Here is a 25,782-nt window from a genome sequence, read left to right as displayed (position 1 = left end):
GTAAAAATATGTATTTTTTCACATGAAACTGTGAGACTACCTTTGGCAGAAATGCAGGGTGAGGGCATAGCTTCACCTTGTCTTGAAAAAGACCATATGGGGGGCTCAGAAGTCAGCACTCTGAGCTCAGATACCCTTCTGGCCGAGGTTATGGCCACCAGAAAGGCTACCTTCTAGGAAAGGTAGGACAGAGGGCAGGTTGCCATGGGCTCGAAAGGGGGCCCCATGAGTGCAGACAGGACCAGGTTGAGGTCCCACTGGGGAACGGGCCATTGTACCTAGGGATAAAGTCTGCCCAAGCCCTTGAGAAACCGGCCCACCATGGGATTACCAAAAACTGACCTACCTGCTGCCCCCAGGTGAATGGCCGAAATGGCAGCCAGGTGTACCCTGAGAGATGATATGCCAACCCCTGCTGCTTGAGGTATAACAGGTAGTCCAAAATAAGGGCAATTGGGGCTAGCCGTGGTTTGGTTCCCCTCTGCAGAGACCAGATGGGCAAAGTGGAAGCATTTTTCAGGTACGTGGCATGAGTGGAGGGTTCCCTACTTCCCAGCAGGACCTCTCTCACTGGGTCCAAACACTGAAGCTCAAGAGGGTTCAGCCATGGAGTATCCATGCCATGAGGTGGAGGGACTCCAGACTGAGGTGTTGCAGATGGCCATGGTCCTGTGTGATAAGGGTCAGGCACACGGGAAGGGCTAGTGGTCTGTCCACTGAGAGGTTCAACAACACTGTGAACCAGTGCTGCCGGGCCATGCTGACGCTATGAGGATCAAGGAAGCCCCATCCCGGTGAGTCTTGAAGAGGCTTTTGTACATGAGAGGGAAGGGCGGAAACACGTACAGCAGGTGACTCGTCCATGAAAGATGAAAGGCATCCGCGATGAATCCTGGACTGTGGTTCAGGAAAGAGCAGAACCGCTGGCACTTCCTGTTGCTGCGCAAACAGATCTATGTCGGGAGAGCCCCACCTCTGGAAAATCGAATGTACAATGTCTGGCCTGAGGGACCCTTCGTGACCATGAAATGAGCAGCCAAGGCGATTGGCTAGCTCGTTTTGCGTTCCCGGAAGGTGTATCAAGTGGGCAATTCAAAAATCCCACAGCCCGAGGGCTTCCTGGCACAGGGGAGAGGAGCAAGCACCACCTTGTTTGTTTATATAGAACATCGCTGTGGTGTCGTCCGTCTGCACCGACCTACCTGTGCCCTGCAGGTGGGCCTGGAACGCTTGGCATGCCAGACAAACCACCCTCAGCTCCCTTACGTTGATATGCAGCGATAGTTCCGTGTGGGACCATAGGCCTTGGGTTCTGATATTGCCCAGGTGCACTCCCCAACAGAGTGCCGAGGCGTTTGTAACTAGGGATAGGGTAGGTTGGGGTTTGGTAAAGGGTACTCCCGCACAGACAACTTGTGGTTGCAGCCACCAGAGAAGAGACTCGAGGATGCAACGGGGGAGGGTAACTATCACATCCAGTCAGTCCCTGCCCGGCCTGTGCACCCATGCCAACCACACCTGGAGGGGCTGAAGGCATAACCTGGCATGCTGAACCACGTATGTGCAGGCTGCCATATGCTCCAATAGTTTCATGCAATTTCTGGCCGTGGTTCTGGAAAATCAGTGATAATGACCAAGAGTGCTTGGAAGCGGCAGCTTGGGCAGGAACACCCTGGCCTGCATGGAGTCCAACAGAGCTCCTATGAATTCTATTCTCCTTGTCGGAGCCAGTGTAGATTTGGGCACATTCAGTACGAGGCCCAGCCTGCGGAACGTGGCCCAGGCCAGAGACACATGCTCTCCGGCCCATACTTGCGACTCGACCTTGATGAGCCAGTCACCCAGGTATGGGAACACTTGCACCTGACGTTTGGGGAGGAAGGCTGCCACAACCACCATACACTTGGTGAATACTCGGAAGGCTGCTGAGAGCCCAAACAGGAACACCCTGAATGGGTAGTGCTGGCCACTGACCACGAATCTCAGGAATTCTCTGTTGGCTGGGATGAGGGATATATGGAAGTATGCATCTTTCAAATTGAGGTTGGCTTACCATTCCCCTGGATCCAGGGAAGGAATGATGGCGGCCAGAGAGATCGTGCAAAACTTCACTTTCCTTATTAATGTGTTGAGGTCTCGCAGATCCAGGATAGGCTGGAGCCCACCCTTGGCCTTGGGGATGAGGAAATAGCAGTAGAAGAACCCCTTGCCCCAGAACTCCTGAGGAACCTCCTCTATTGCCCCAGAGCGAGGAGCGATTGCACCTCCTGCAAGAGGAGTTGTTTGTGAGAAGAGTCCCTGAAGAGGGATGGGGAAGGGGAGTGGGAGGGAACAGAATTGGATAGAATATCCCACCCCTATCAGGCTGAGGACCCAGCGATCTGACATGATCTGGGACCAAGCCCAGTAGAAGTCAGAGAGTCGATTCACAAGGGGGGGGGCGCTAAGGATCCAAGACTGAAACTGATGCTCCGTCCTCGGGCGCATCTTCAAAAGTTTGGCTTCGGGCCAAGGGGCTGTTTGGCCAAACCCTGGCCTTGGCCTGAGGAGGACTGTGGCAGGCACCTCCTATTATTTCTGCCCCGTCTCCTTGACGAGTCTTGCCTAGGAAGCCCAGAGCAGAAGTGGAATGGGGGCTGAAGCTTAAAAGGCTTTCTTTGAGGTGCAGGGGTGTGGATCCCGAAAGACTTCAAGATCCCACAAGTCCTTAAGGCTGTGCACGCAAGAGTCCGTATTTTGGGCAAACAGGCCTGCACAGTCAAAGGGAAAGTCCTGAATTGTGTTCTGGACCTCAGGTGGTATCTCCGACACCTGGAGCCACACACTGCGTCTCATTGTAATAGTGGTGGCCATGGTCCGAGCCGCCAAGTCCGCCGCAACTAACACGGCCTGGAGGGAGGTTCTGGAGACCACCCTGCCCTCCTCAAGGAGCGTGCTAAACTCCTTGCACAAGTCAGCCGGAAGCAACTCCTGGAACTTTGCCAATGAGCTCCAGGAGTTGAAAGCATAGTGGCTGAGTACTGCTTGCTGTTTGGCCACTCAAAGCTGGAGCCCCCAGTCGAGAAGATCTTTCGGCCAAAAAGGTCCAGCTTCTTAGCATCCCAGGACTTAGGCGCGGGACCTGGCTGTCCTTGCTTCTCTTTGTGAAAAGGTGTGTGTATCCTTTCTGCAGCACAAAATAGCGTCTTTCCACCTCTTTAGCAGTGGGTGGTATAGAGGCCAGAGTCTGCCGGAGCACCTTAGTGGTGTTTTGGATTGTTCTTATTAGGAGCAAAGCCACCCTAGAAGGACCCTCCAGGGCAAGGATATCCAGCATCATGTCAGACTCCTCCATGACCTCCTCTGCCTGGAGGCTGAGGTTTAGGGCCACCCTCCTAAGAAGGTCCTGGTGTTCCTCGCTGGTAGGGTGGTGGTGATGCCCTCCACCACCTCATCTGGCTAGGAAGAGCAGCAGCCCGTGGCATAGGGTCTTCCTGTTTTTCTGGCTCTCTGGAGGCTGGGTCAGGTACCTCGGAGCCTCCCATGACCTGTCACATGCGGGGTCCGGCGAGCCAGCGACATTGCTGGGGGGGAGGGGAGGGTGCAGGCTGCAGATGCCACCAATGCCAGCCTGGATAGACGCTGCAGCTGATGCCGCCACCGCCGCTGATGCCTGGACTTGCAGTGCTGGGGACTCCACTGCTGTGGCAATGAGGTCCCGTGCTGCCTCGTAGGTATCCGGCATGGAGGGAAGGTCGAGTTCTTCCTCCAAATCCTCCCGAGTCGAGAAGTTCACCAGTACCAGACTTGACAGGCCTGAAGTTGGGGCCGGAATCAATGGTGCAGGGTCTTGAGGCCCAGACCGTGGGTGTCCCACCAGAGGACGCACCCCGCTGGAGTCCCCTTGCACCTTCTTGACAGGGGAACGACCCGTCTGCCTTCTTTTTCTTATGTGACACTGGGGACTCTGATCGGTGCCGCCTGGTAGCACTGGCCTTACGAGTTGGGGAGCGGAGCTGGTGCTCCTTAGAAGAGTCCTTCTTTGGTGCCGGGACATCCCACACTGAGGCCGGGGTGCTGTGCACCAATGATGCCGGTGCTGCTTCCGGTGCCAGCTGTGGGTGGAGGGCTGACTCCATCAGGAATAGCTTCAAACAATAGTCCCATTCTCTCTTAGTCCTGGGTCTAAAGCGCCTGCAAATTGGGCACTTATCTGTCTGATGGCCCTCTCCTATACACTTGAGACAGGCAGTGTGCGGATCGCCTGTGGGCATAGGTTTCACATGCCTCTCACACACCTTAAACCCCTGTGACCGAGGTATGCCCCAGTGCCTGGGGAAACTAGGGTAGGGAGAAGCCCCCCAAAGTAAGTCCAACTAACTACAAACTACTATATAACGAACTAACAACTATGTACAACGAAGAAAAGGGAACCACTAGGTAGGCACTTGCGAATGCAAGAGAGTGAGCTGTTCCAAAGACCGTCACTGGCAGCAAGAAGGAACTGAGCAGCCAGCAGGTCGGCAGGGATCTATATACACTGCCATAAAGGTGCCACTCCAGCGGTCTCCACAGGCGACCTAACGGGTACCGCTAGGGGAAAAACCTTCCAACGATCATGCACACGGCCTGCGCACACACCTATTAGAATGCACATGAGCAACCACTTGAACTTTAAGGTTTCTTTCCACCAAGAAGCATGGTTTTTCTGCTTTGTTTAGGCAAGGGCAGTTCACACAGGCTGAAAACAGACCGCACAGCAGTAGCAGAAGATGGTAACTAAGATTTGTTTCTGAAAGCCAACATGGGTCTGTTCCACAATAGTAACATATAAATTTCTTTTCATTAGGTACCAGACACCTTGTGTAGTTTTCAAACTAAGCCCTTTCCCCACATCATATAAAACTATCATCTATGGTCAGATACATCCCAAGAAGATTTTGTAGGGGCATCCCATTCATATCTGGCCAACCCACTGTTTGGAGCATCTCCTCACTGAGACTACGAATGCACCAGCATCTCCAACTGTATCCCAAAACACATAGTAAACACAGAGTAAAAACTGCTCTAAGGATTTGAGGTGTAACTGGACTGGGGAAGGAGAGGAGTGGGGGAACCTTGACAAGATATAACAAGGCCCAGTAGAGAGGCAAGTGATCTCACCTTGACCATTTCCTAGACATGCACAAAATTACTGAGCTATTCCAGCTACTCCACCCTGTCAAGCAATGGGAGTAACAGTTTTTAAAATTTCTGCAAGTGCTTCAAAGCAAGACAGATGTTGAGGCATCAAAAATCTTTGTTGCATTGATCAAACCCAGAGACTAAAAGTTGTTCCAGAGTAACAGCCCTGTTAGTCTGTATTCGCAAAAAGAAAAGGAGTACTTGTAGCACCTTAGAGACTAACAAATTTATTTGAGCATAAGCTTTCGTGAGCTACAGCTCACTTCATCGGATGAGCATCCGATGAAGTGAGCTGTAGCTCACGAAAGCTTATGCTCAAATAAATCTGTTAGTCTCTAAGGTGCCACAAGTACTCCTTTTTAAAAAGTTGTTTGTATCTGGTCACCTCCCATAGTGTTTCTTAGAAAGGATCTGTTACTAGGTAGCTGAAATATGGGATTACATTAAGATTCCCTCTCTTGAGAAAAGTGCAACCACATCATTTTTATGAAAGTTTTTGTGATGGCTGCAAAGCTGAAAGGTAAAAACTTATTGGAAATTAGGTCATCCTATTGAAAAATGCTGGAACTTTTGATGGTATACAGATGTGAAGAAAAGTACTTTGCACATCTATATTCACCAGAAAAACCCTTGGTCTGAGGGCTGACAGGGAGGACATGGGATTCCATTTTAATTTTTGACAACGGACTAATGAACTAACTAGTTTTGTAGTTTTAGATGAGTGTCCCCCTTGTTTTTTGAGAAATGGAAAAAAGTTAAGGATGCTCCTAAGAAATAATCAGGATGGGAAAATTAGTAAGTGGCTCCTTTGTCAAGAAGACAAAATGAAAACTTGCCAAAAGAATGCTGAGGGAAGCACAGAGAAAGGGACAGAAAATAATTACATTGAGGAAAGAAGAGGCTGGGGAGATTTTATTTATATATACTCAGGGCAAACTGATTCTCTCCTTAGTGACATGGCGGGGGCGTTACAGAATTCTTCGATCTGGCTATCCACTTGGGGAGGGAGAGAAGAATTCTGTAATATACCCCCCATGTCACTATGGAGAGAATCAATTTACCCTGAGTAAATGCAGTCCAATTTTTCTTTTCTTTCTTTTTTTTTGGGGGGGGGGCGGGAAAGAGGTGGTGTTGAAATCAACTCCTTAATTTATCCTACTGAACAGAGTGAACTGACATCAAGGGGATGCTTATTCTGAACCCTAGTCTGGGAAGGTCTGGCGTGCTTGCTGGATTTCCAAAAGGAACTGGACTGTAAAGGTTCACTGGGGACTTTGATTTGGAATTCATTCATTCCTTTTTTTTTTTTAAACTTAAATTTCACTACCACATTATAGGAAGCAAAAGGAGTCTTTCAAGTACTATTCTGTGATCTGATTTATCTCTGTCAAAGAGGCCCTGGGGTGATTATATCAGCCTCTAAAGGGACAGAGGATTATTTGGGAGACGCTGTCATTGAACAATCCAGCCAGGGAGAAAAATCTTCCTGGGTCTTCCAGTCCAACTTATATTTATTAATAAACATGGTCCTAAAATCCTTAATATAGGATACTTCCCAGCATGATCTTTACCAAAATTACTCTTGAGGAATTCTGCACCACAGCGCAATGCAAAATTTCGCAGAAATGAATGTTGTGCATGCAGAATTTGGTTTCCCCCACAGAAATTGGCTGCAGTGCTGCTGGCTGCCACTAGGGGCTCTGGACCCGGCAGAGCCCAGCTCACACATAGAAGACACTCCTGGGGAGCGGGGGAGGGAACTAGAGGGTTCCTGGCAGCTGCAGTTCCCAGCTTCCCCTGAGGGAAGGAGATAGAGACACGCAGGAAACTCCATGCAAGCCAGGGACCAAGCATCAGGCTGTTTCTCCCTCTGGATCCCTGAGCTCTGGGGTGCATGGGGGTAGGTGTCTGGGCTTGGGGGGCCACGGCTGGGCTCTGGGGAGGAGAGGGGGCAGGTGTCTGGGCAAAGGGGGGGCCCCCACGACTGGGCTCTGTAGGGGAGGTGGGTTGGGTGTATTGTCTGGGTGAGGAGCTCCGTGGCTGGGCTCTTAGGGGGAGTAGCTGTGGGTGTCTGGCCCCCCGATTGGGCTCTGGTGGCGTGGAAAGGGACAGAGAAAGAGGAACTAGGTTGTCATAGGGGTTTCTTTAACTCTGTACTCCGGGGGGGGCGGGGAGCGAGAGTGTGTGTGTGTGTATTGTTACAGACATACTTGCTGACAGGTATTTTGAAATAAATTACCAAATACTTGGAACTGGCATGATTATGTAGTGTTATTTTGACAAATAAAATTTGCAGAATTTTAAAATATAGTGTGCAGAATTTTTAATTTTTTAGCGCAAAATGCCCCCAGGAGTACAAAATGAAGACAGGCAAGGTCTTTTCCCTATAGGTTTTATCAGGATAAATGGAGAATCTTTTTCTAGTTACAGGCTGACTCTTTAGGATCCTCACAACATATTTTCATGACATTGAAGATCTTGGCAGACTCTGGAATTTGGGATACAGACTCTGGAATTTCAGTATCAGGCTCAAAAGAAGGGGGAATCTCCCCACCCTCTGTATGCACAGCAACAGCAGAGGATGGGACGATAAGAGGCACACAAAGGCTTGGAAGGTCTGCTCAATTTGAAGGAAAGCCAGATTCAAGAACTGGAGAATATACACACCTGTTAGAAGGTTCAAGAGGAAGAGTGCTCTGCCACAGAGAGAACCCCAGGGGCATCTTTTTGGGGGGTGGAATCTGCCCTGAACTATGCCTGTACTCTAGCAAATACCTGGTTTTTACCAACCCTGAAGCTAGCGTCTTCCTTTAAGCTATTTGCATTTGGTAAGGAGGGAAGGAAGAGGGAAAGTTCACCAGATTTTGGAGAGCCTTTTCATCAGTGTAAACTCCTGGGGAATCTGGAAGACTAGCATCACCCTGCAAGCTTACTGTCCTGCCAGGGAAGAGCAGATAGGACCTGTTAACGCAAGCCACTCTTTCATGAGCCACCAGAACCTGCCTCACGAGGCGGGACCGGGACCCGAGTTGGGACCAAGAGTGGGCTGCACAATGAAGCACAATTGGTGCACTCTGTTCTTCCACATATTCCCCCTCCTGTCACCTTGCTGCAGCTAAAGGCTGAATGACAGCCAAGCCTTGTGGAGGGGAAGGGAAGAGTCACAAAATGACAATTTCTCATTGGGTACCAGAGAAGCACAAAAGAAGCATCCCATTAATTTGCACCAGTGGAACCAGGAAGTATTAACACTTGCTGAAGCAATAAGTTGGTGATACTGGGAAATTATTTCTTTATTTTTGTTATTCTGTGAACTGGGTAAGGGACAGAAACTAAGGTTATCTTTGTGTTTATTACGTTATTGCTTTAGAATGGTACCTTTAATGTAAAATTGCAAAATTCTGCTAGCCCTCTCACAGATTGATTTACTACAGCATGGGAGTAAAATATAATCACTTATCTATCATCAATGTTATAAAAGTTGGAAATTAGATTTTGTACTTAGGCCGGTAGGTTTTCATACCAATATGCCAAGGTTGCTTTAATTAATTCCTTAACATTCCAATGATAAGCATATTTACTCAATCACCTGTTCTGTAATACATGAACTTAAATATTCCAAGTCTCTAAAAATTACATTAGGGAAAGTAATCAGCCAACTACAGCTTTCAAAATCAGGTCAAAAGCAGTGCCTGTGATGGAGAGATATTTATTCCCAACCTATTGTGAATTAGTGAAAAAAAGAGTAGCAGAGGACATACCTTGGAACTGCTCCCAAAACAATCAAGTTCGCTTTTTGTTTGTTGTTTCCAATTACAGCATTTTTCATATCTCTGTAAATCCAGAAAGAAAAACAAACCCTGGTAAATTACGCTGAGGTACTAAGTAAATTTTATAAAATTGAGCCCTGTTTCCACAGATTCTATCAAACTCTTTCAGATCTCCATTCTGCACCTACAGAGCTGAACACTGCTTCAGGACACAGTACCTTTCCAACATCTTTGGCCACAAAACCCAGATCTCCAGGTTTCCACTCTGCCCCAGCTCATTCAAATGAGCAAAAACCCATGCCACTTTACGTTAGAATCACACGTGGAAGCAAGTCATTACTGATGAAGTCAGATGGACCACTTGATCATGCCCACCTACTTCATCCAGCATCTAAAATAAGTCAGCTGTGGGGAAAACATTAAACCTTGGTAATGTGAAATCAGAAGCACGGTTCTGATGGGAGCAGGGAAAAGTCACTTCTTACCAAAGGGGAGAGGAAGGAAGGATAGTCCAGTGATTAGGGTGCAAGCCTGGGACGCTGGAGACAAGGGTTTAACTCCCTGCTCCACCACAGGCTTCCCGTTTAACCTTAGTGAAGGTTACAACCTGTATGTGAGACCACCTTCTGTTGGTGGAAAAGATAAGCTTGAAGACCCCAGGTTTTCCAGCATCAGAAGGTGATCCAATAAAAGATATTATCTCACCCACCTTGTGTCTCTCATATCCCGAGATCAACACGGCTACAACAACACTGCAAACAACAGCCTCTATGCCTCTGGTTCCCCAGCTGTAGAGTGGAAATAACAGCACTTTCCTACCTCACAGGAATATTATGAGAATAAATACATTAAGGGACTGTAAGGTGTTCAGATCGTATGGTAGTGGAGGTTAGATAGTACCTAGGATAAGAAGGCAGGACTACTCCAAACAAGAGGCAGCTGTCTAATATAACAGTTCTACATCCCAGGCAAGCTCCTGTTGAAATGCTTAGTTTGCAATCTAATATGGTGCAGAAAGTTACTGTTGTATACTAAAAACCACAAAGCACTCACTTGGATTTTTTACATTAGTTGCTTTTATTATACACATGATTCTCAATGAGTTTCAGGGAAGACCAGCAGTCTGTTACATTACCAGCTTCCAGACAACTCAATAGAACAAATTTCTTAACTTCTCTCAAACTGTATCAAGATGTAATTGATCTTAGACTTTGCAAATGCAGAAAGCATAAAAAAATTCATTTTTGACTATTCAAAACCCTCCGAACTAGCAGAAAGGCAAGATACACAAGACTTCTAAGTTCAGTTCATGCATTTCACAACTCTAAGCTTTCAGAGTCGGATTAAGTAAAACTGTACCCCAATTTTTTTCAAATGGTTTCTCATCTTCAGTGTTCGCTATTAGAAAGTTCTCTATCCAAAGCAATGTTCAGACTGCCATTAAGGCCCTCTATTTTCACTCACAGTTTTTTCAACAAAGTCTCACTTTACAGCCAAAGTGTTTCCATGTTGGACCTTTTGGGGGATTTAGATAAGGCAGGGGTTGGCAAACTTTTTGGTCCGAGGGCCACATTGGGGTTGCAAAACTGTATGGAGGGCTGGGTAGGGAAGGCTGTGCCTCCACAAACAGCCTGGCCCCTGCCCCCTATCTGCCCCCTCCCACTTTCCACCCCTTGACTGCCCCCCTTAGAGCCCTCAACACATCCAACCCTCCCCGCTCCTTGTCCCCTGACTGCCCCTGCCCGGGACCCCCCCGTGCCATGACAGGCCCCTGGGACTCCCATGCCTATCCAACTCCCCCCGTTCCCTGTCTTCCCTGACCCCTATCCAACACCCCCTGCTCCCTGTCCCGACCCCATCCACACCCCCATCCCTGACAGGCCCCTCAGGACTCCCACACCTTTTCAACCCCCCCCGCCCCGTTTCCTGTCCTCTGACTGCCCCCCCCAGAACCTCCACCCCCTACTCCCTGTCCCCTGACTGCCCGCCCTTTATGCGACCCCCCTACCCCCGCTCCCTTACCATGCCGCTCAGAGCGGCAGGAGCTCGCAGCCACGCTGCCCAGCAGGAGCGGCGGGCCAGAGCGCTGGCAGAGCAGCGATGCTGCGGGGGAGGGGGGACAGCAGGGGAGGGGCCAGGGGCTGGCCTCCCCGGACAAAAGCTCAGGAGCCGGGCAAGACAGTCCCACGGGACGGATGTGGCCCGCGGGCTGTAGTTTGCCCATCTCTGAGATAAGGGCAAAACAACTGAAATGCCTTTTTTTAAAAAAAAAAACACATTAAAATAAACTTTAGAAGACTAAGTTTGCGTGTGTGTGTTCCTAACTGAAGGCTAGTCACCATGCCAACTAAGGAGGAGTTAGGTGTTAAGAAAACAATATTTGCACCAGGTGCACTAAAAAATTTCCACCAATCTTACAGTTGCAGTGCAATCCATGGAATTTTACATTTACAGACACAATTTTAATTGGATTTGCTTGTCAGTTTGTGTTTGCTTTTCTCTGTACCACTATTTAAGCAAGGTCAACAGAAAGATTAAGCGTTTTCGTCTCTTCCTGATTTTTTCCCCCTAAAAGCCAGGGAAAAAGAAGGAAATTCTAGGCAGAACTGGTAGCTACTGTTGTCTAACACTTTTCCATTACAAAAACCGGTTTTTCAATTGTTTATAACTTTGCCAAGCTGTTCAGGTAAAAACTTTCCATAACGTACATACATACGTATGTGTGTGTGTTTAGAAGCATTAGCACCTACAGGCTTTGGAACATGGACTTCAAATTTGGTGGGGTTTGCATTAGTGTCAGATGTGCCTGGCTTTTCCTTTCCCTATGAAAAATCCACCCAAATTTGACCAAGTTATATGCAGATGCGCAGTGCTTCGTTAGAGACTGGCAGCTCTGTTCTCCAAAAAATCTGCCTGCAATGAGCATGCTCCACTAGGGTGACCAGACAGCAAGTCTGAAAAACTGGGACAAGGTCTTGGGGGAGGGGAGGAGAGAGATAATAGGCACTTTATATAAGACAAAGCCCCAAATATTGAGACTGTCCCTATAAAATCTGTTCACCCTATGCCGCACCCACACACAGCTCCTATGCCGCACCCACACACAGTTCCTATGTCCCTAGTGGACAAACAAGTTTCACTGAAGTCTGTGGCTGCTGCAAGTGCTCAGCATATCTTCTTCATAAATTATGAAGCCAAAAAGGGACCACTGTGATCATGTAGTCTGATCTTCTGTGTAACACAGACCATAGAACTTCCCCAAAATAATTCTTAGAGCATATATTTTAGAAAAACATCCGATCTTGATTTAAGAATTACCAGTTATGGAGAATCCACCATAACCCTTGATAAACTGCTCCACTGATTAACTACTCACTGTTATTTTACATCTTATTTCAAGCCTGAATTTGTCTAGCTTCAACTTTCAGCCATTGGGTCATATTATACATTTCTCTGCTATACTGAAGAGCCTATTATCAAATATTTGTTACCCATCTAGACAATTATAGACTAATCAAGTCACCCCTTATGCTCTTTGTTCAGCTAAATAGATTGAGCTCCTTCAGTCTGTCACTAAAAGGCATGTTTTCTAATCCTTTCATCATTTTTGAGGCTCTTCTCTGAACCTCTCTGATTTATCAGCATCCTTCCAGAACTGTGGAAACCAGAAATGGACACAGTATTGCAGCAGCGGTCACACCAGTGCCAAATACAGAGGTAATATAACCTCTCTACTCCTACTCGAGATTCCCACATTTATGCATCCAAGGATTGCATTGGCTCATTTGGCACCGTGTGCTACTGGGAGCTCCTCATGTTCAGCTTGATTATCCATCAATATCCTCAATCCTTTTCAGAGTCTGTTTCCCAGGATAGAGTCCTCCATTCTGTAAGTGTAGACTACATTCTTTGTTCCTAGATGTATATGTTTACATTTAACCATATTAAAAAGCATATTGTTTGCTTGCACCTGCTTACCAAGCAATCCAGATCACCTGTATCAATGACCTATCCTCTTTATTATTAACCACTCCCCCATTTGTTGTGTCACCTGCAAACTAACAGTGATAATTTTATGTTTTCTTCCAGGTCATTAATAAAAATGTTAAATAGTATAGGGTCAAAAACCAATTCCTGTGGGAACCCAGTAAAAACACACCCACTCCACGAGGATTCCCTGTTTACAATTATATTTAGAGACATATCAGTTAGCCAGTTTTTAATTAATTTAACATGCGCCATGTTAATTCGATATCGTTCTACTTTTTTTTAATTAACATATTGTGCGGTACTAAGTCAAATGCCTCACGAAAGTCTAAGGCCTTGTCTACACTACAAAATTAAGTCAAGTCAACATATAGCCCCCACAGTAATTACAGCAGCCTTTCATGTCCATAGTGGCCCCTTCTGTTGGCAGTGCAGGTCCTCACCAGGAGCTCTTCCACCAACTGAAGTGAGGCATTGTAGAGCACTGACAGCCCCATGTGGTGCTCACAGCCCAGAGCACCAGACCCGCTTCTGGGGCTGCCAGTCTGGATCCCTGCTGTCGCCTCCCAGTGAGGGATTTGAGGGAGGGAGGGGAAGGACAGCCCCACAGCCTCCCAGTGAGGGACTGGGGGAGAGGGGCAGAGAAGAACCCAAGACCGACAGCCTCCTGGTGAGAGATGCGGGGGGTCAGGCTGACATCCAACAGGCAATGTAATTACACCCTAACTACATGGAACAAAGCATTACACCTCTCATGGAGGTGGAGTTATTAGGTCGCTGTAGTGGGCGACTCTCATCAGCGGGAGCACCACTGTAGTGTAGACACCTACAGAGTTAGGTCAACATAAGCTGTCTTACATCAACTTACCTCTGGAGCGTAGACCAGCCCTAAGTATATTACATCAACATGTTACCCTTCTCAGTCAAACTTATAATCTCATCAAAAGGAGATATCAAGTTAGTTTAACAAGATCTATTGTCCAAAAACCCATGTTGATTGGCATTAACTATATTACCCTCCTTTAAGTCTATATTCATCGAGTCCCACGTCAACTGCTCCATTATCTTATTTGGTGTTGATCTCAGACTGACAGGCCTATAATTACACAGGTCATCCCAATTACTCTTAAAAAATTGGCATATTAGCTTTCTTCCAGTCTTCTGGAACTTTTCGAGGGTTCCAAGACCTTTTGAAAATGGACACCAATGCTCAAGCAAGATCTTCACCCATCTCTTTTTTAAAAACCTCTTGGATACAAGTTACTTGGACCTACTGATTTAAAAATTTTAAAAGTATTGGCTGCCTCCACCATGTGGAGGCTACTGCTCTAATTTCAAGGCAGTCTCTTCCTTGAAGCTTTTCCCTCACACGTTGCTGCCAAGGCTCACAGCAACAGGCTCAGAAGAACTGGCTGTTTGGAGCAACAAGTTCAGGGGAGAAGTGTCCCCTGCTGCCCCCCACAGCACTAGTGCCCAAAAGGTGGGGAAAGCAAGAGGTGAGATCCCAGATCCCCAAAGGGGATGGGTGGGTGAGAAAGGAGTGCATATAAGTACCATGGGGAAGAGTGTGGTGACAAAGAGGCAGGATGCAGTGTCCAGAATACAGGATTGAGACAAGAAAAGTTTATAAAAGGGGTGGGGGTGTGGGGAGGACTGCCTACAGTGGGAACAAAGATCTAATTTGACAAAAAGGAAGGAAACAAAATGCATTTATTTAAATTGTCTTTAATGCAATATTTAACTTCACTAACTGAAAAGCACATTCTGTAGTCAGACTAGATTGCAAGATTCACTTCTTGCCCGTGAATTTTACTCCTAGCCCACAGCCTGAGTGAAAAGGTAATCAAGTCCTCACCACAGAATGAGTCTGATGCCTCTGATCTAGGGAAATGCTTTCGATGATTAGTTGAGTTATCCGAAGAGGTTGACTGCAATTTTTGCTTCTTTTTTGACAATTTTTTCCTTAGAGACTTATGGCAAAACTTGGCTAGAGAATGAGATGGGCTTGGGAAGGAACCATAAGTGAGACTGGACCTTGGTCTTCTCAAAAAGCAAGCGTGGGGGAAAGGAGAGTGCAGATGGAGTCTGATTCTTCTACACTGAGTGAAGACAAAGAATCTGTAACATTTACACTGCATGATTTGGGGTAGGGAAGTGTGTCTTGATCCAAGTCAGAGTTGCTGTTTAAACAGAGAACAACTTGAGGCTTAAGAGCCAGATGGGAGCCTGAGGTGTTTCCAGTTCTATAAGAGCAGACTGACCCAAGAGGCAGTGTTGTAGTGTGTTTGTGGACTTTCAAGGTAGTAATCAACAGAGGGGCCAGGCATTAGTGCCAAGACACATTCTGGGACACATGAGAGAGAGTTGAAAGGCAAGGAGACAGCCTGTCCCAGGAAGTCAGTCCTGGGCAGCTCAAGGCCTTTTTTGCAGTGTTGCTGTGTAAAGGTGGAGGGATGAAGAATTTGTGGACCCAAGTGGAGACAGGAAACAACCTTATAGCATCAGTCAACAAACCCTGAAAGTTTTCCTTCAAAATCTTTCTATCAACACCTTCTCCCTACTACTACTGATGCTAGGCTAGAGGAAGAGAAAAAATAGATTCTGCCTGAGCAAGTTGAGAGAGGCTTCCCTGTGCTGAGGCTGAGTCAGAAGGTCAATACAATGTTCTATACATACTAGCAAGGGAAGACTGTTGAAGCAGGGGGTGGACACATCTGCTGTGGTGATGGAATAAGGACAGAATTCCAATCAGACCTGAAAGAAGGGCACCTGCTGCTCTTCTGGTGATTGTGAGGCTGCGCTACCAACAGTATGCACTACAAAGCGATAATATACTAAAATATGATTGTGTTTTTGTATCTGATCCATGTAATACTTTCCAAAATAAATTCATGTAGAAATTTGCAGAGTATCCCTTTCTTTCCCTTCAAGTGCAAAGCTGCCGGGTTTCAAGCAAACCTAGACTACTAATGATAGAACTTCAAACTCAAGTTCATATTACTTACATGACACCTTGCAGGACTTTCTGGGGATCAGGATCAAATAATCTGTCAACATAATGGCGACTGCTAGCAGTTACTTCCTACGGAGAAAAGGAGAATTTATACTTTGTCAATTCATGCAGTGGCAAATTCCAAATTAACAGCAATGCCCAATGACACACAAAACTACAAAACCTACCAGACAAGATAGTGATAGAACTGCACGATCACATTCAAATGCATAATATTTACAACCAAACAACTTTTAAGTTAGGCGTTAACACTGTGTGTGAGAGTGCAATTTTGAATGGGATGTGCTTATTTTGGTATTCATACATTGGGAATGAAAGGAATTGTATAGGCATTGTGTGGGCATTCTAATGTTTGTGTTTGAGACAAATGAGTCATGTTTGGTCTAGATGTCAGGGTTGCCTTAATTTGTAATTTAACCACTTTTTTGTGGTTGAACGGAAAGGCAATACTTGCGGAACATTACCAGTTCGTTAACTTTTTTTTGTGGAGATGTATTATAACCCCACACAGGAAAAAAGTTCATAAAACAGTTAAGGTTGCTCAAGAGGAATACCCACCTACATAAACCCTAAAAACAAGGGAGTGCTCAGTTAAGGTATCCTTCTTCAACACACCTTACCCTCACACATCACATTCGCCAGTTTCATTGACAGAGTCTGCCTTTCTATAAATAAGTCCAACACACTCCAACGCATACAGTAACAATACATACTGCATTCCTCACAAGACTAATTTAAAACTCTGATCCCAGAAACTACATATGTATCCGCTAAATATTTATGCACCATTTATTTTCCCTTAAGATGTCCAAGGTTGGAAGTGCATTCAAGTGACTAGCATCCCAAATCTTCCCTTCCTAGAAGGGAAGAAGGGAGGGAAAGCTTCCACTCCAAGTTCACGATGACATACATACAACAAAGTGTTTTTCTTTCATCTCAGCAAACTGTTCTCAACTTCCCAGAAAATTCATCAGGCCACAATAAAAGGTGGCCTAATTTTCAAAGGTGGAGAGCACGCAGAGATTCCATTGACTTTAATGGAATTTGCTGGTACTCAGCACTCCTGAAAGTCTGATGACTTATTTAGGCTTTCCTAAACTAACATGTAGAGTTAACTACAGGCATCCAGTTTGGAAGAATGGATGCCAACCTGGAAAAGTGGTATTGTTTGCCAGCTGAGCCTTTTCCCTTTATTAGGCTTCTCATATTCCTCCCCAATGACTTTCTTGAGGAATGAAAGGGAACTAAGTTCAGTCATGCTTTTTGAGTGGGGAAATATGTGCCCTTGGATTTAATTTACTCCTCTTTATCCAGCTGAATTTCAAGGATGTCCATTATCTTCCTCCCTACCATCTCATGACTATCTGGGAGAAGCGAAAAGAACCTAAAGGCCCCCTGCTTCATTATGCCACCTACATTCTACAGGAATGCTTGCCTATCTGTCCCAAGGATGAAGCTTTTGAGAGTAGAACGGGCTCAGTAGTAGACTTCCACCACCACCAGAAATATATCCAGAGCAAACCCTGTGTATAAATGCAAAATGAAGACCTCCCAATAAGTGCTGATTCTAATCTAGACGGTCCTTTAGCTTATTGACTAGTACTAACCTTGCCACACAAAGGTTAACTTGTTCACTCACTGCTGGGAGGAACATCTCATCACCAATATCCATAAGAATGAGTCTCTCAAACCTCCCCAGATTTTTCATATCTATTGTTACCAGATTTTATTTGCTCATAGTTTCAAAATATATATCCTTCAGTCTTGTAAGGAGTAGCGAACAGAAACGGTAATATAAAAAACAAATAGCAACTGGGGTATAATATAACCTTGGCACTATTCTATTCAAACACAAGTAACACTTGCCTTCACACTGCTTAAAAATCAAAATTAAAGACACAGATACTTCAGCTTTTAAGGTACCCATTTCAGACTGGCAAGTAGGATTTTGGTTCACAGTGTTTTCATTTTAAGATGTGGGACAGTTGCATTTAGTAATAAACACTGTTACCCAGAGGTGAAGGGGCAATGTATTCCTTTATTTTGCCATTTAAATAAAAACCACTGCCAATTATAACAAAAAATCAAAGAAACGCCACAACAGTCTTTCCTTTTTCTCTAATCACAACCTTCCACTTTTTCTCAGCGCAATGGTGGGTGCACTAGAGTGCAACCACCATGGGTATTCTGTCTGTTACCTCCTCCCTTCAGACCAACAGGAAAAGGAAATGCTTTCATGCTACGACTCCTGGGTTTTTCCATTCTAAAACTCCAGTGCTGTAGAGGAAGGACATCTACACCAACATGTCAGCATAGCAGCAGCGGATGAGCCTCTTCACAAGACAGCAGCAACATGGCCATCAGAAGAGCACTCAAAAGTGCTACAAAGAGCAGTCTTCAGTGACCAAGACAAAATTATTATTTGCCAGTGATGAGTGGGCAAGGGAGCTTCAAAAGCCCTGAACTGACAGCAGTTTTCATAAGAAAGGAACCTGCATCCCTATATATGGTGCAAAGTTTATAGTGAAACTGTGTAGATTCAACACCAATACGGGTAGAGGAAGGTAAAATGAATACTTTCTGAAAAAAGTACCATATCTGCATCGGGGGTGGGGTGGGGTGGACAACAACACTGAAAATTATATATATTGCAACAAAAAGAACCAGAGAATCCTGAATATTTAACATCCAAAACACTGATTTTTTTTAAATTAGAGTATCCAACACAAAAAGTGTTAGTACACAATACTGTTTTGGCTCTTACATCTTTCCCCACATCTAGCTATAAGGCATCTATTAGCTACATAATAAAATACAAAAAGAAAAGGAGTACTTGTAGCACCTTAGCGACTAACCAATTTATTTGAGCATAAGCTTTCGTGAGCTACAGCTCACTTCATAGGATGCATAAAGTGGAAAATGCAGTGAGGATGATTTATACACACAGACCATGAAAAAATGGGTGTTTATCACTTCAAAAGGTTTTGTTAAACCCTGGATTTGTGCTGGAAATGGCCCACCTTGATTATCATGCACATTGTAAGGAGAGTGATCACTTTAGATAAGCTATTATCAGCAGGAGAGTGGGGTGTGGGGGGAGAGAAAACCTTTTGAAGTGATAAACACCCATTTTTTCATGGTCTGTGTGTATAAAACATCCTCACTGCATTTTCCACTTTATGTATCTGATGAAGTGAGCTGTAAGTTCACGAAAGCTTATGCTCAAATAAACTGGTTAGTCTCTAAGGTGCCACAAGTACTCCTTTTCTTTTTGCGAATACAGACTAACACGGCTGCTGCTCTGAAACCTAATAAAATACAGACACATACGCAAAAGGCATACATACACTAAGCTATAATTTTCTGTCTTCATTTAGGCACCATTTTCATTTCTTTATTCCTTTTTTCCCCAACAGACACATTCTCTCCCTTTTTCATGCTATTTTCCAATTTGTCTAGTTTATCTATTTCCTCTATCCTTTCTCACCTCTTCCGCATGTCTCATATGTGCTTCCCCATCTCTTTTCCCTTCAGTGCGTCCCTCCTGGATCCTCCCCAGCTCCACAAGGGGGTGCCTTATCTTGCCTGGGGCCCGCCCTCCTCGGTAGTAGAGGCAGAGCGAGGAGGGACGAGAAGGCGAACTGAGGCGGCTCGCTCTCCCCCCCCTGGGCCCTGTGGTTTCTCCTGAGTCTCTCTCCCCCGCCGCCGGGATGCACAGGCGCCGGGCACTGGGGGGTCACACTCACACCAGTGGGCAGCTTCCTATCTCTGCACTGACAGGCCCAGGCCATGATGGCTGGCACAGCCAGGCCCCTGCCCGCGGGCCCAACAGGGCACGCCTGGGGGAGCGTCCCCAACTGACAGCACCTAACGCTGCTCGCCTGGGACAGATCCACGCTGACCTCGGTAAAGAAGCCAGGGCCCCCGGCCGCCCGGAGAGGAAGGGCAGGGGGGAGCCAGAGCCCCCGGCCGCCCGCGCCAGGGCTCCGTCGGGTTTCCCCCTCCTGCATAACACCGCACAGGACAAGCCGCCGAGCGGGCTCCAGGGCCCCGCTGGGGAAGGGCCGGGCACTCACCGAGAGGACGCTCATGCGGAGCGGCGTCTCCAGGACACACGCCATCTTGGGGGCGCGCGCGGCAACGACGGCACCCAACCCCGCGCGAGGCGGCCAGCGCTACCGCCGCCGAGCCCGGCCCATCGCCGGGGGAGGGGGAGGGGGAGGGGGCGGGGGCGGCGCTAGCGCCTGGCCCGGCCACAGGAGCCGCTCTAACAGATCGGCCAAATCCAAACTCTCCGCCTGTGGCCCAAACGGGTGCGCATGCGCCCACTGAGGCCGCCCGCGGGGGGGCCGGCCGGAATATTTCCTCCTGCGGGGGGTGGGGGGGGTTACAGTGTGCATGTGCCGGCAGCACCGCAGAGGTCTTTGAGGTACCACCCGACTCCTTGTTTTTGTGGATACAGACTAACAGGACTACCCCTCGGATATCTGGCAGGGCGGGGGAGCGCAGGGAGGGGAAATGGGAGCACTAGGGAGGAGGGAGCGCAGGTGTGTTGGGAGGGGAGCTCGGTGGGGAGGAGGGAGCGCAGGGAGGTGAGTAGGAGGAGAAAGGGAACCTACAGAGGGGAGTGAGCAGTGTGGTGAGGATGGAGGGGGAGGGAGCGCAGGGAGAGGAGTGGGAGGAGGGAAGGGGTACAGGGAGATGGGGTGGACTGGAAGGAAAGGGAGTGCAGGGAGGTGAGTGAGCACAGTTGGGTAAGGATGGAGGGCAGGGAGGTGGGGTGGGGATGGAAGGAGAGGGAGCACAAGGAGGTGAGTGGGGGGATAGATGCATAGTTTGAGCAAAAAATAAAAATATAGTATTAGATGCTGTGTACTATAGAAAACTACATTAAGTTAATTTAAAGGATTCTTATCCATTAACACAATTAGAAAATATCCTTGACACTAGAACACGTTCATTCTGGTTTTCTACACTGGATCTTGGCAAGAGAAAGAGATTCAAATGACAGGGAAAAGACCACTTTTACTGCAGGATAACGGCTGTGGCAAATTAATGGCTTTTGGCTTGTGTAATTCCCTTACTAGCTTTGGGAGTCTTATGTAAAGAGCATTCCATGGAACGGCACTCTCAGCCTATCTGTAATAGCCAGAAGATATCTTGGTGAGTTCTAACACTTTTGAGCAGGAAATGATGCAGTTACAAATGGTCTGTGATAAGTTTGTGTGCCAATCTGAAACTGAAACCAAAGAAATACAAGCAGATTCAAAAAATAGCAGCCTGTCTTGGGGAACACATCGGGCATTTCCACGGACAATAAGAAAATTAGTCTGATGCCCCAGACACTTGCAGGTGTGCAGAGTTTGGTAAGGCTCTGCTCATAGTACAGGTTCATTAATGGGTTTGGCAATAGAACTTAAAACCATTGCATAGCTTAGGTGAAAAGTGAAACCATCACCATAGTGAAGGAGTACTTGTGGCACCTTAGAGACTAACAAATTTATTTGAGCATAAGCTTTTGTGAGCTACAGCTCACTTCATCGGATGCATTCAGTGGAAAATACAGTGGGGAGATTTATATACATAGAGAACATGGAACAATTGGTGTTACTCATACACACTGTAACGAGAGTGATCACTTAAGGTGAGCTATTACCAGCAGGAGAGCTGGGGGAAGGGCCGACCTTTTGTAGTGATTTGGCTTTCAGGGTAAATGACACTTGTGACCCATTTACTCTCAACCTACCTGCAATTCACAACCCCTTTATATTAGATATGCATGCTAGCACTTAGGAATGGAGGTAATATTAGCACATGACAAAGGACTTAAAAGGGTAGTGGCTTATTGGTTTAAACATTCCTTGTGTTGGACATAAGCTAAGAACTTTAGCAAACCTCTGATACAGAGTTCCAGAAAAACTATGTAGAAACACTAGAGTCCACAGAGCATATATTAAAAGGAGAAACACTCTAAGACATAACATTATACTCCACAGTTGATTAGCACAGAGCAATACTGGTTGCTCAGTGTTTTGGGGTCAGCTCCCCATTGTATGTTGGCCATTTTTTGGTCAGAATTCCAGGACTTCACTTCCTTTTTCAGCTTCTTGAGGTGTTCTCTGAATATCAACAGTTGGTCTATGTGACCCAAAGGTACACTGGATGTACCTAGTGCTCAAGGCTTGGACCATTCCATGATATCTGGAGTTTTTGCTTGACCTGACCATGTTTTAGGTGGATGATGCACACTTGTACCTGTGGGTACTGTGCACCAGTAAAGTCACATTGGAGCCATGCACACAAAATTGATAGTGAATTTGATCCTATAAAATCAGCACAGCAACCTTGAAACTGACTACTACCTAGTCATTTTACTGCTTTGCAGAGATTGCACCACCATCCATGAGACAAAAAGAAAAGGAGTACTTGTGGCACCTTAGAGACTAACCAATTTATTAGAGCATAAGCTTTCGTGAGCTACAGCTCACTTCATCAGATGCAGATCCATGAGACAGACTACCTTCACTTGTGAAGCACTTGTATGCTACAGCAATGAGTGCTCATAAGAAATACTGTACTGAGAGTAAAGGTTGAATGGTGTGCAGTAAATAAGGCAATAGGGCCACACACATTGAATGATGAGTGTGTATATGTCTGCTCACAAAGCATCATCCATTCTGTGCCCTGAAAGAGGGATGGGTCTTATGGAAAAAAAACCAACATGCAAGATTATGATAATGCATATGAACAAAGGGGCCTAGCTTAGGTTTCAGGTCCAGCTTTTGAGAATCCTTGATTTTGCAACCTTAACATTCAGATTCTGAAGCAGGCGTGTACAGTAATTAAGACTCTTTTACAGGATGTCCCGTGAACCTCTCTTTGTCCTACTCCTAGTCTCCTCCACACCACATCCCAGTCCTACGCCCTCCCCTGGCTCCACATCCCAGTCTCCCTGCTTACTACTCTGCTCAGGCCCACTTCCTCATCTGTCTGCATTCTAACCAGACTACTTCTCCTCCAATAGAGTCTGGGCCCTAGAAGGCAGAGCACTGCACACAAAAGAGACATTCTCCCTGCTCTCAGATCTACTACCTGGCAGCGGAGCAACCCCTGCAGTGACAGCAGTGGCAGGGGAAGTCCTTCTCACCCCTGCTGCACTGGGATGGAGCTCAGTGTAAACTGAATCCTTGGAGAGCTTAGCTGCCAAACTAAGAAGTTTGAGTATGTGCAAGCAACAGTTTTGACAGGTTCATAACTCTGACAAATTTTCAGTGAAAGGCATATCACTAACAGTAAAGGTAACCCCCTCAAATTTTAGCACCGAATGATGGAGGCACGAGAGCTTCAACAAAACAATTAAATTTAATGTGCAAAAAAACACCCACAAATATAGGGCTAGAAGAGATATTGAGACATCTAGCCCACCCCTTTGCACTGAGGCATGACCAAGTAAAACGTAGGTCATCCCTGACAGGTGTTTGTCTGAACTGTTCTTAAAAGCCTCCGGTGACAGCAATTCCACAGCCTCCTTAAGTAACCTGTTCCTGTACTTAACTATCCTTAGATATTAGAAAAAGAAGTTCTAACTAACCTGAAACTCCCTTGTTGCAAACTAAGCCAATTATTTCTTGTCCCACCCTGAGTAGACATGAGAGAACAAAAGATCACTATCCTCTTCGACAACCTCTTACGTATCTGAAGACTGTGTCCCTCAGCCTTCTCTTCTCTAGAAGAAACATGCTAGTTCTTTCATCTATCTCATTCTGAGATTAGGAAATAGTTTTTTTGCTTAAAGTTTCCAAGTAAGAGAGCTGGCATGAAAAATTTTAGCCCAAATAGTTAGAGTTTGACAAAGTTATAAGCAACTGCAAACAGGATCTTAATGGAACATGTTAGGTAACATTTACTACATGCATCACTACCTATTGTAAGTGTATAAACTTTCAGCCCTCTCCCCTGAAAGCACCAAACACAACAGCTTACCCACAAAGTCAGGAGATTCAAATTCAGAGTTATTTGAGGAAGTAATTCAGATACAAACATCTATGAGGTTATTGCTAGATAATTTTAGCTTCCATTAGTATTTTAATTTTGAAATACTGTTCTGAACTTTTGGGAGTTCATGATAATTGATATTGAAAACAAATGCACTCGCCTTCAACAGTTTAGTGTAACCACCTCAGTCATAATTTATGTTTACAATGTGAGATTTTTCTGTATATATCAGAACTAAAAATTTAAAAACCAGTATTAGACAATGCATATAATACATATTCATATTTTTAAAGACACCAACTGCCAAGATTTTCCACTGCAGAAACAGTTAACTCCAGAGAAATAAAAATCATGATCATCTTCTCTTACTGCTCTTTTTATCTTGGGAGTACTGCTTTTAACCACACTGCATAGAATTATTGCATTAACTATTCTGTACTAAGTTTTATCTTTAGCTGCAAGAAAGCATTAAAGGCAATGCAAAGATCCTCTCCCTCCAAAACTAACTACAATTTAAAGAAATTCTCCTTTGGTTAACTAAGAATTACAGATATTGTATGGAGGCAAAGCAGAATGTAAATAAAATGAATTATCAAAAGCTGAAGCAAATCCAACTGATTATACACAAACTTGAAATCTTTCTACAACACACTTAGTTGAAAAGGACTGAGCAAGAAGACTACTACTAAACAGGTATTCTGCTCCATTAGAAGTTTTGTTGCATACTGTAGTATGTAGCATAAAGTGGTACTTATCACTTCAAATGCTGAATTTTAAAAGCTCTCACCATTGCCCCAACACACCAAAAAAGGTAGCTAGTTACAGCAGTTAATAAAACCTCTGGGATATTAATGCATTTTCATTATACTTTATCTTCATCCTCTGTGGCATAGATAGCCTGATTCCGTCTTTTAATTTTCTTCATGGCACTGTTTCCGTTCTCATTTTTACCAATCCGCTTTAAAGCTCTTTCATTTAAGCTCTTCTCTTCAGTCTGCTCACTCACACCAGATTTCTCCACGTCTTCATTGGTGGAGTCCATAGCATCATCAGAGGATACCATCATGGAATCTGGCATGATCCTGGTGTCAGAAAAACTTGCTGAAAAGTCAGGAGGATGATCAGGTGAAGGATCCACAGAACAAGTACTTTGATCTTCATCACCACCCTCTTCATCCAGCATTATTTCATCTGGGTTAATAGAAAAAGACAGCCCAGAATTATCTGTATAATATTCACTGGGCTCCTCCGCTGACTCAGTACTGTCCATTTCCTCCTCCTCCTCATATTCTCCCCGAACTGAGCGCTCTTCTTTCACTTGCTGAATCCTGTCATTAATATCGGTGAGACCAAACTGGGCACAAAACTCAGTGGTCTGCGGACTGATTATATGAACTGGTTCCATATTTTTCTGCGGTTTGTTGGGGTCATAGCAAGCAGCTGTCACACTGAAGTTGCAAGGAATTTTGAGGTTATGGCTCAGCTCTTCCAATATCTCTTTGAGGGCTCCTTCTGTTGCACTGTAATCCCACCTACAGGAATAAAAAACAAGGTCAGATTCTATTGAGCTCAATTAGCCAAGATATCTCTCTTCCTGTTCCTATTTGAAGAGGTTCTCTTTATAGACATTATATCTTCTTTTTGATAAACTGAACAGATTGAGCTCTTTGAGTATCACTGTAAGGCATTTTCTCCATCCCTCAAACTATTTTTGTGTCTCTTCTCTGCATCCTCTCTAATTCTTCATCATCATCATCCTTTTAAGATTATGGAGTCCAGTACTGATCTCACAAATACCATATACAGAAGCAAAGTCTTCCTTGATGTGCATAAGAATTTAAGATTACCTAAAAT

General features: G+C 45.7%; 2 protein-coding genes across 15 annotated transcripts in view; both read right to left on the bottom strand.

Annotated features, from left to right (window-relative positions):
- The window catches only part of ARMC8 (armadillo repeat containing 8), a 181,839-nt gene extending 161,581 nt beyond the window's left edge, over window positions 1–20,258 (bottom strand). For 4 of the 14 annotated variants that reach the window (XM_073360249.1, XM_073360256.1, XM_073360257.1 and 1 more), the window contains exon 1: window positions 8,925–8,999. Coding sequence is in view for 10 of the 14 variants with exons in the window: in XM_073360244.1 (XP_073216345.1) it covers window positions 8,925–8,996; window positions 15,926–16,002; window positions 19,836–19,943 (257 nt within the window). In the remaining 4 variants the exon portion in view is untranslated. Of the gene's footprint in view, window positions 1–8,924; window positions 9,000–15,925; window positions 16,003–19,835; window positions 19,969–20,009 lie in introns of those variants that run through there. The other 10 variants (XM_073360247.1, XM_073360250.1, XM_073360252.1 and 7 more) reach the window with 7 other exon arrangements.
- A 2,111-nt stretch (window positions 20,259–22,369) lies between these two features.
- Window positions 22,370–25,782, bottom strand: part of DBR1 (debranching RNA lariats 1) — a 29,260-nt gene continuing 25,847 nt past the window's right edge. Inside the window, exon 8 of the mRNA XM_073360241.1 lies at window positions 22,370–25,460. Within this exon, the coding sequence (XP_073216342.1) occupies window positions 24,791–25,460 (670 nt within the window). The 3' untranslated portion in view covers window positions 22,370–24,790. The remainder of the gene's footprint in view (window positions 25,461–25,782) is intronic.

Source organism: Lepidochelys kempii, chromosome 9, assembly GCF_965140265.1.
Source record: "Lepidochelys kempii isolate rLepKem1 chromosome 9, rLepKem1.hap2, whole genome shotgun sequence".
Taxonomy (NCBI): Eukaryota; Metazoa; Chordata; order Testudines; family Cheloniidae; genus Lepidochelys; species Lepidochelys kempii.
Note: the sequence above shows the minus strand (reverse complement) of the source record. Positions and strands in the feature narration are given on the sequence as shown.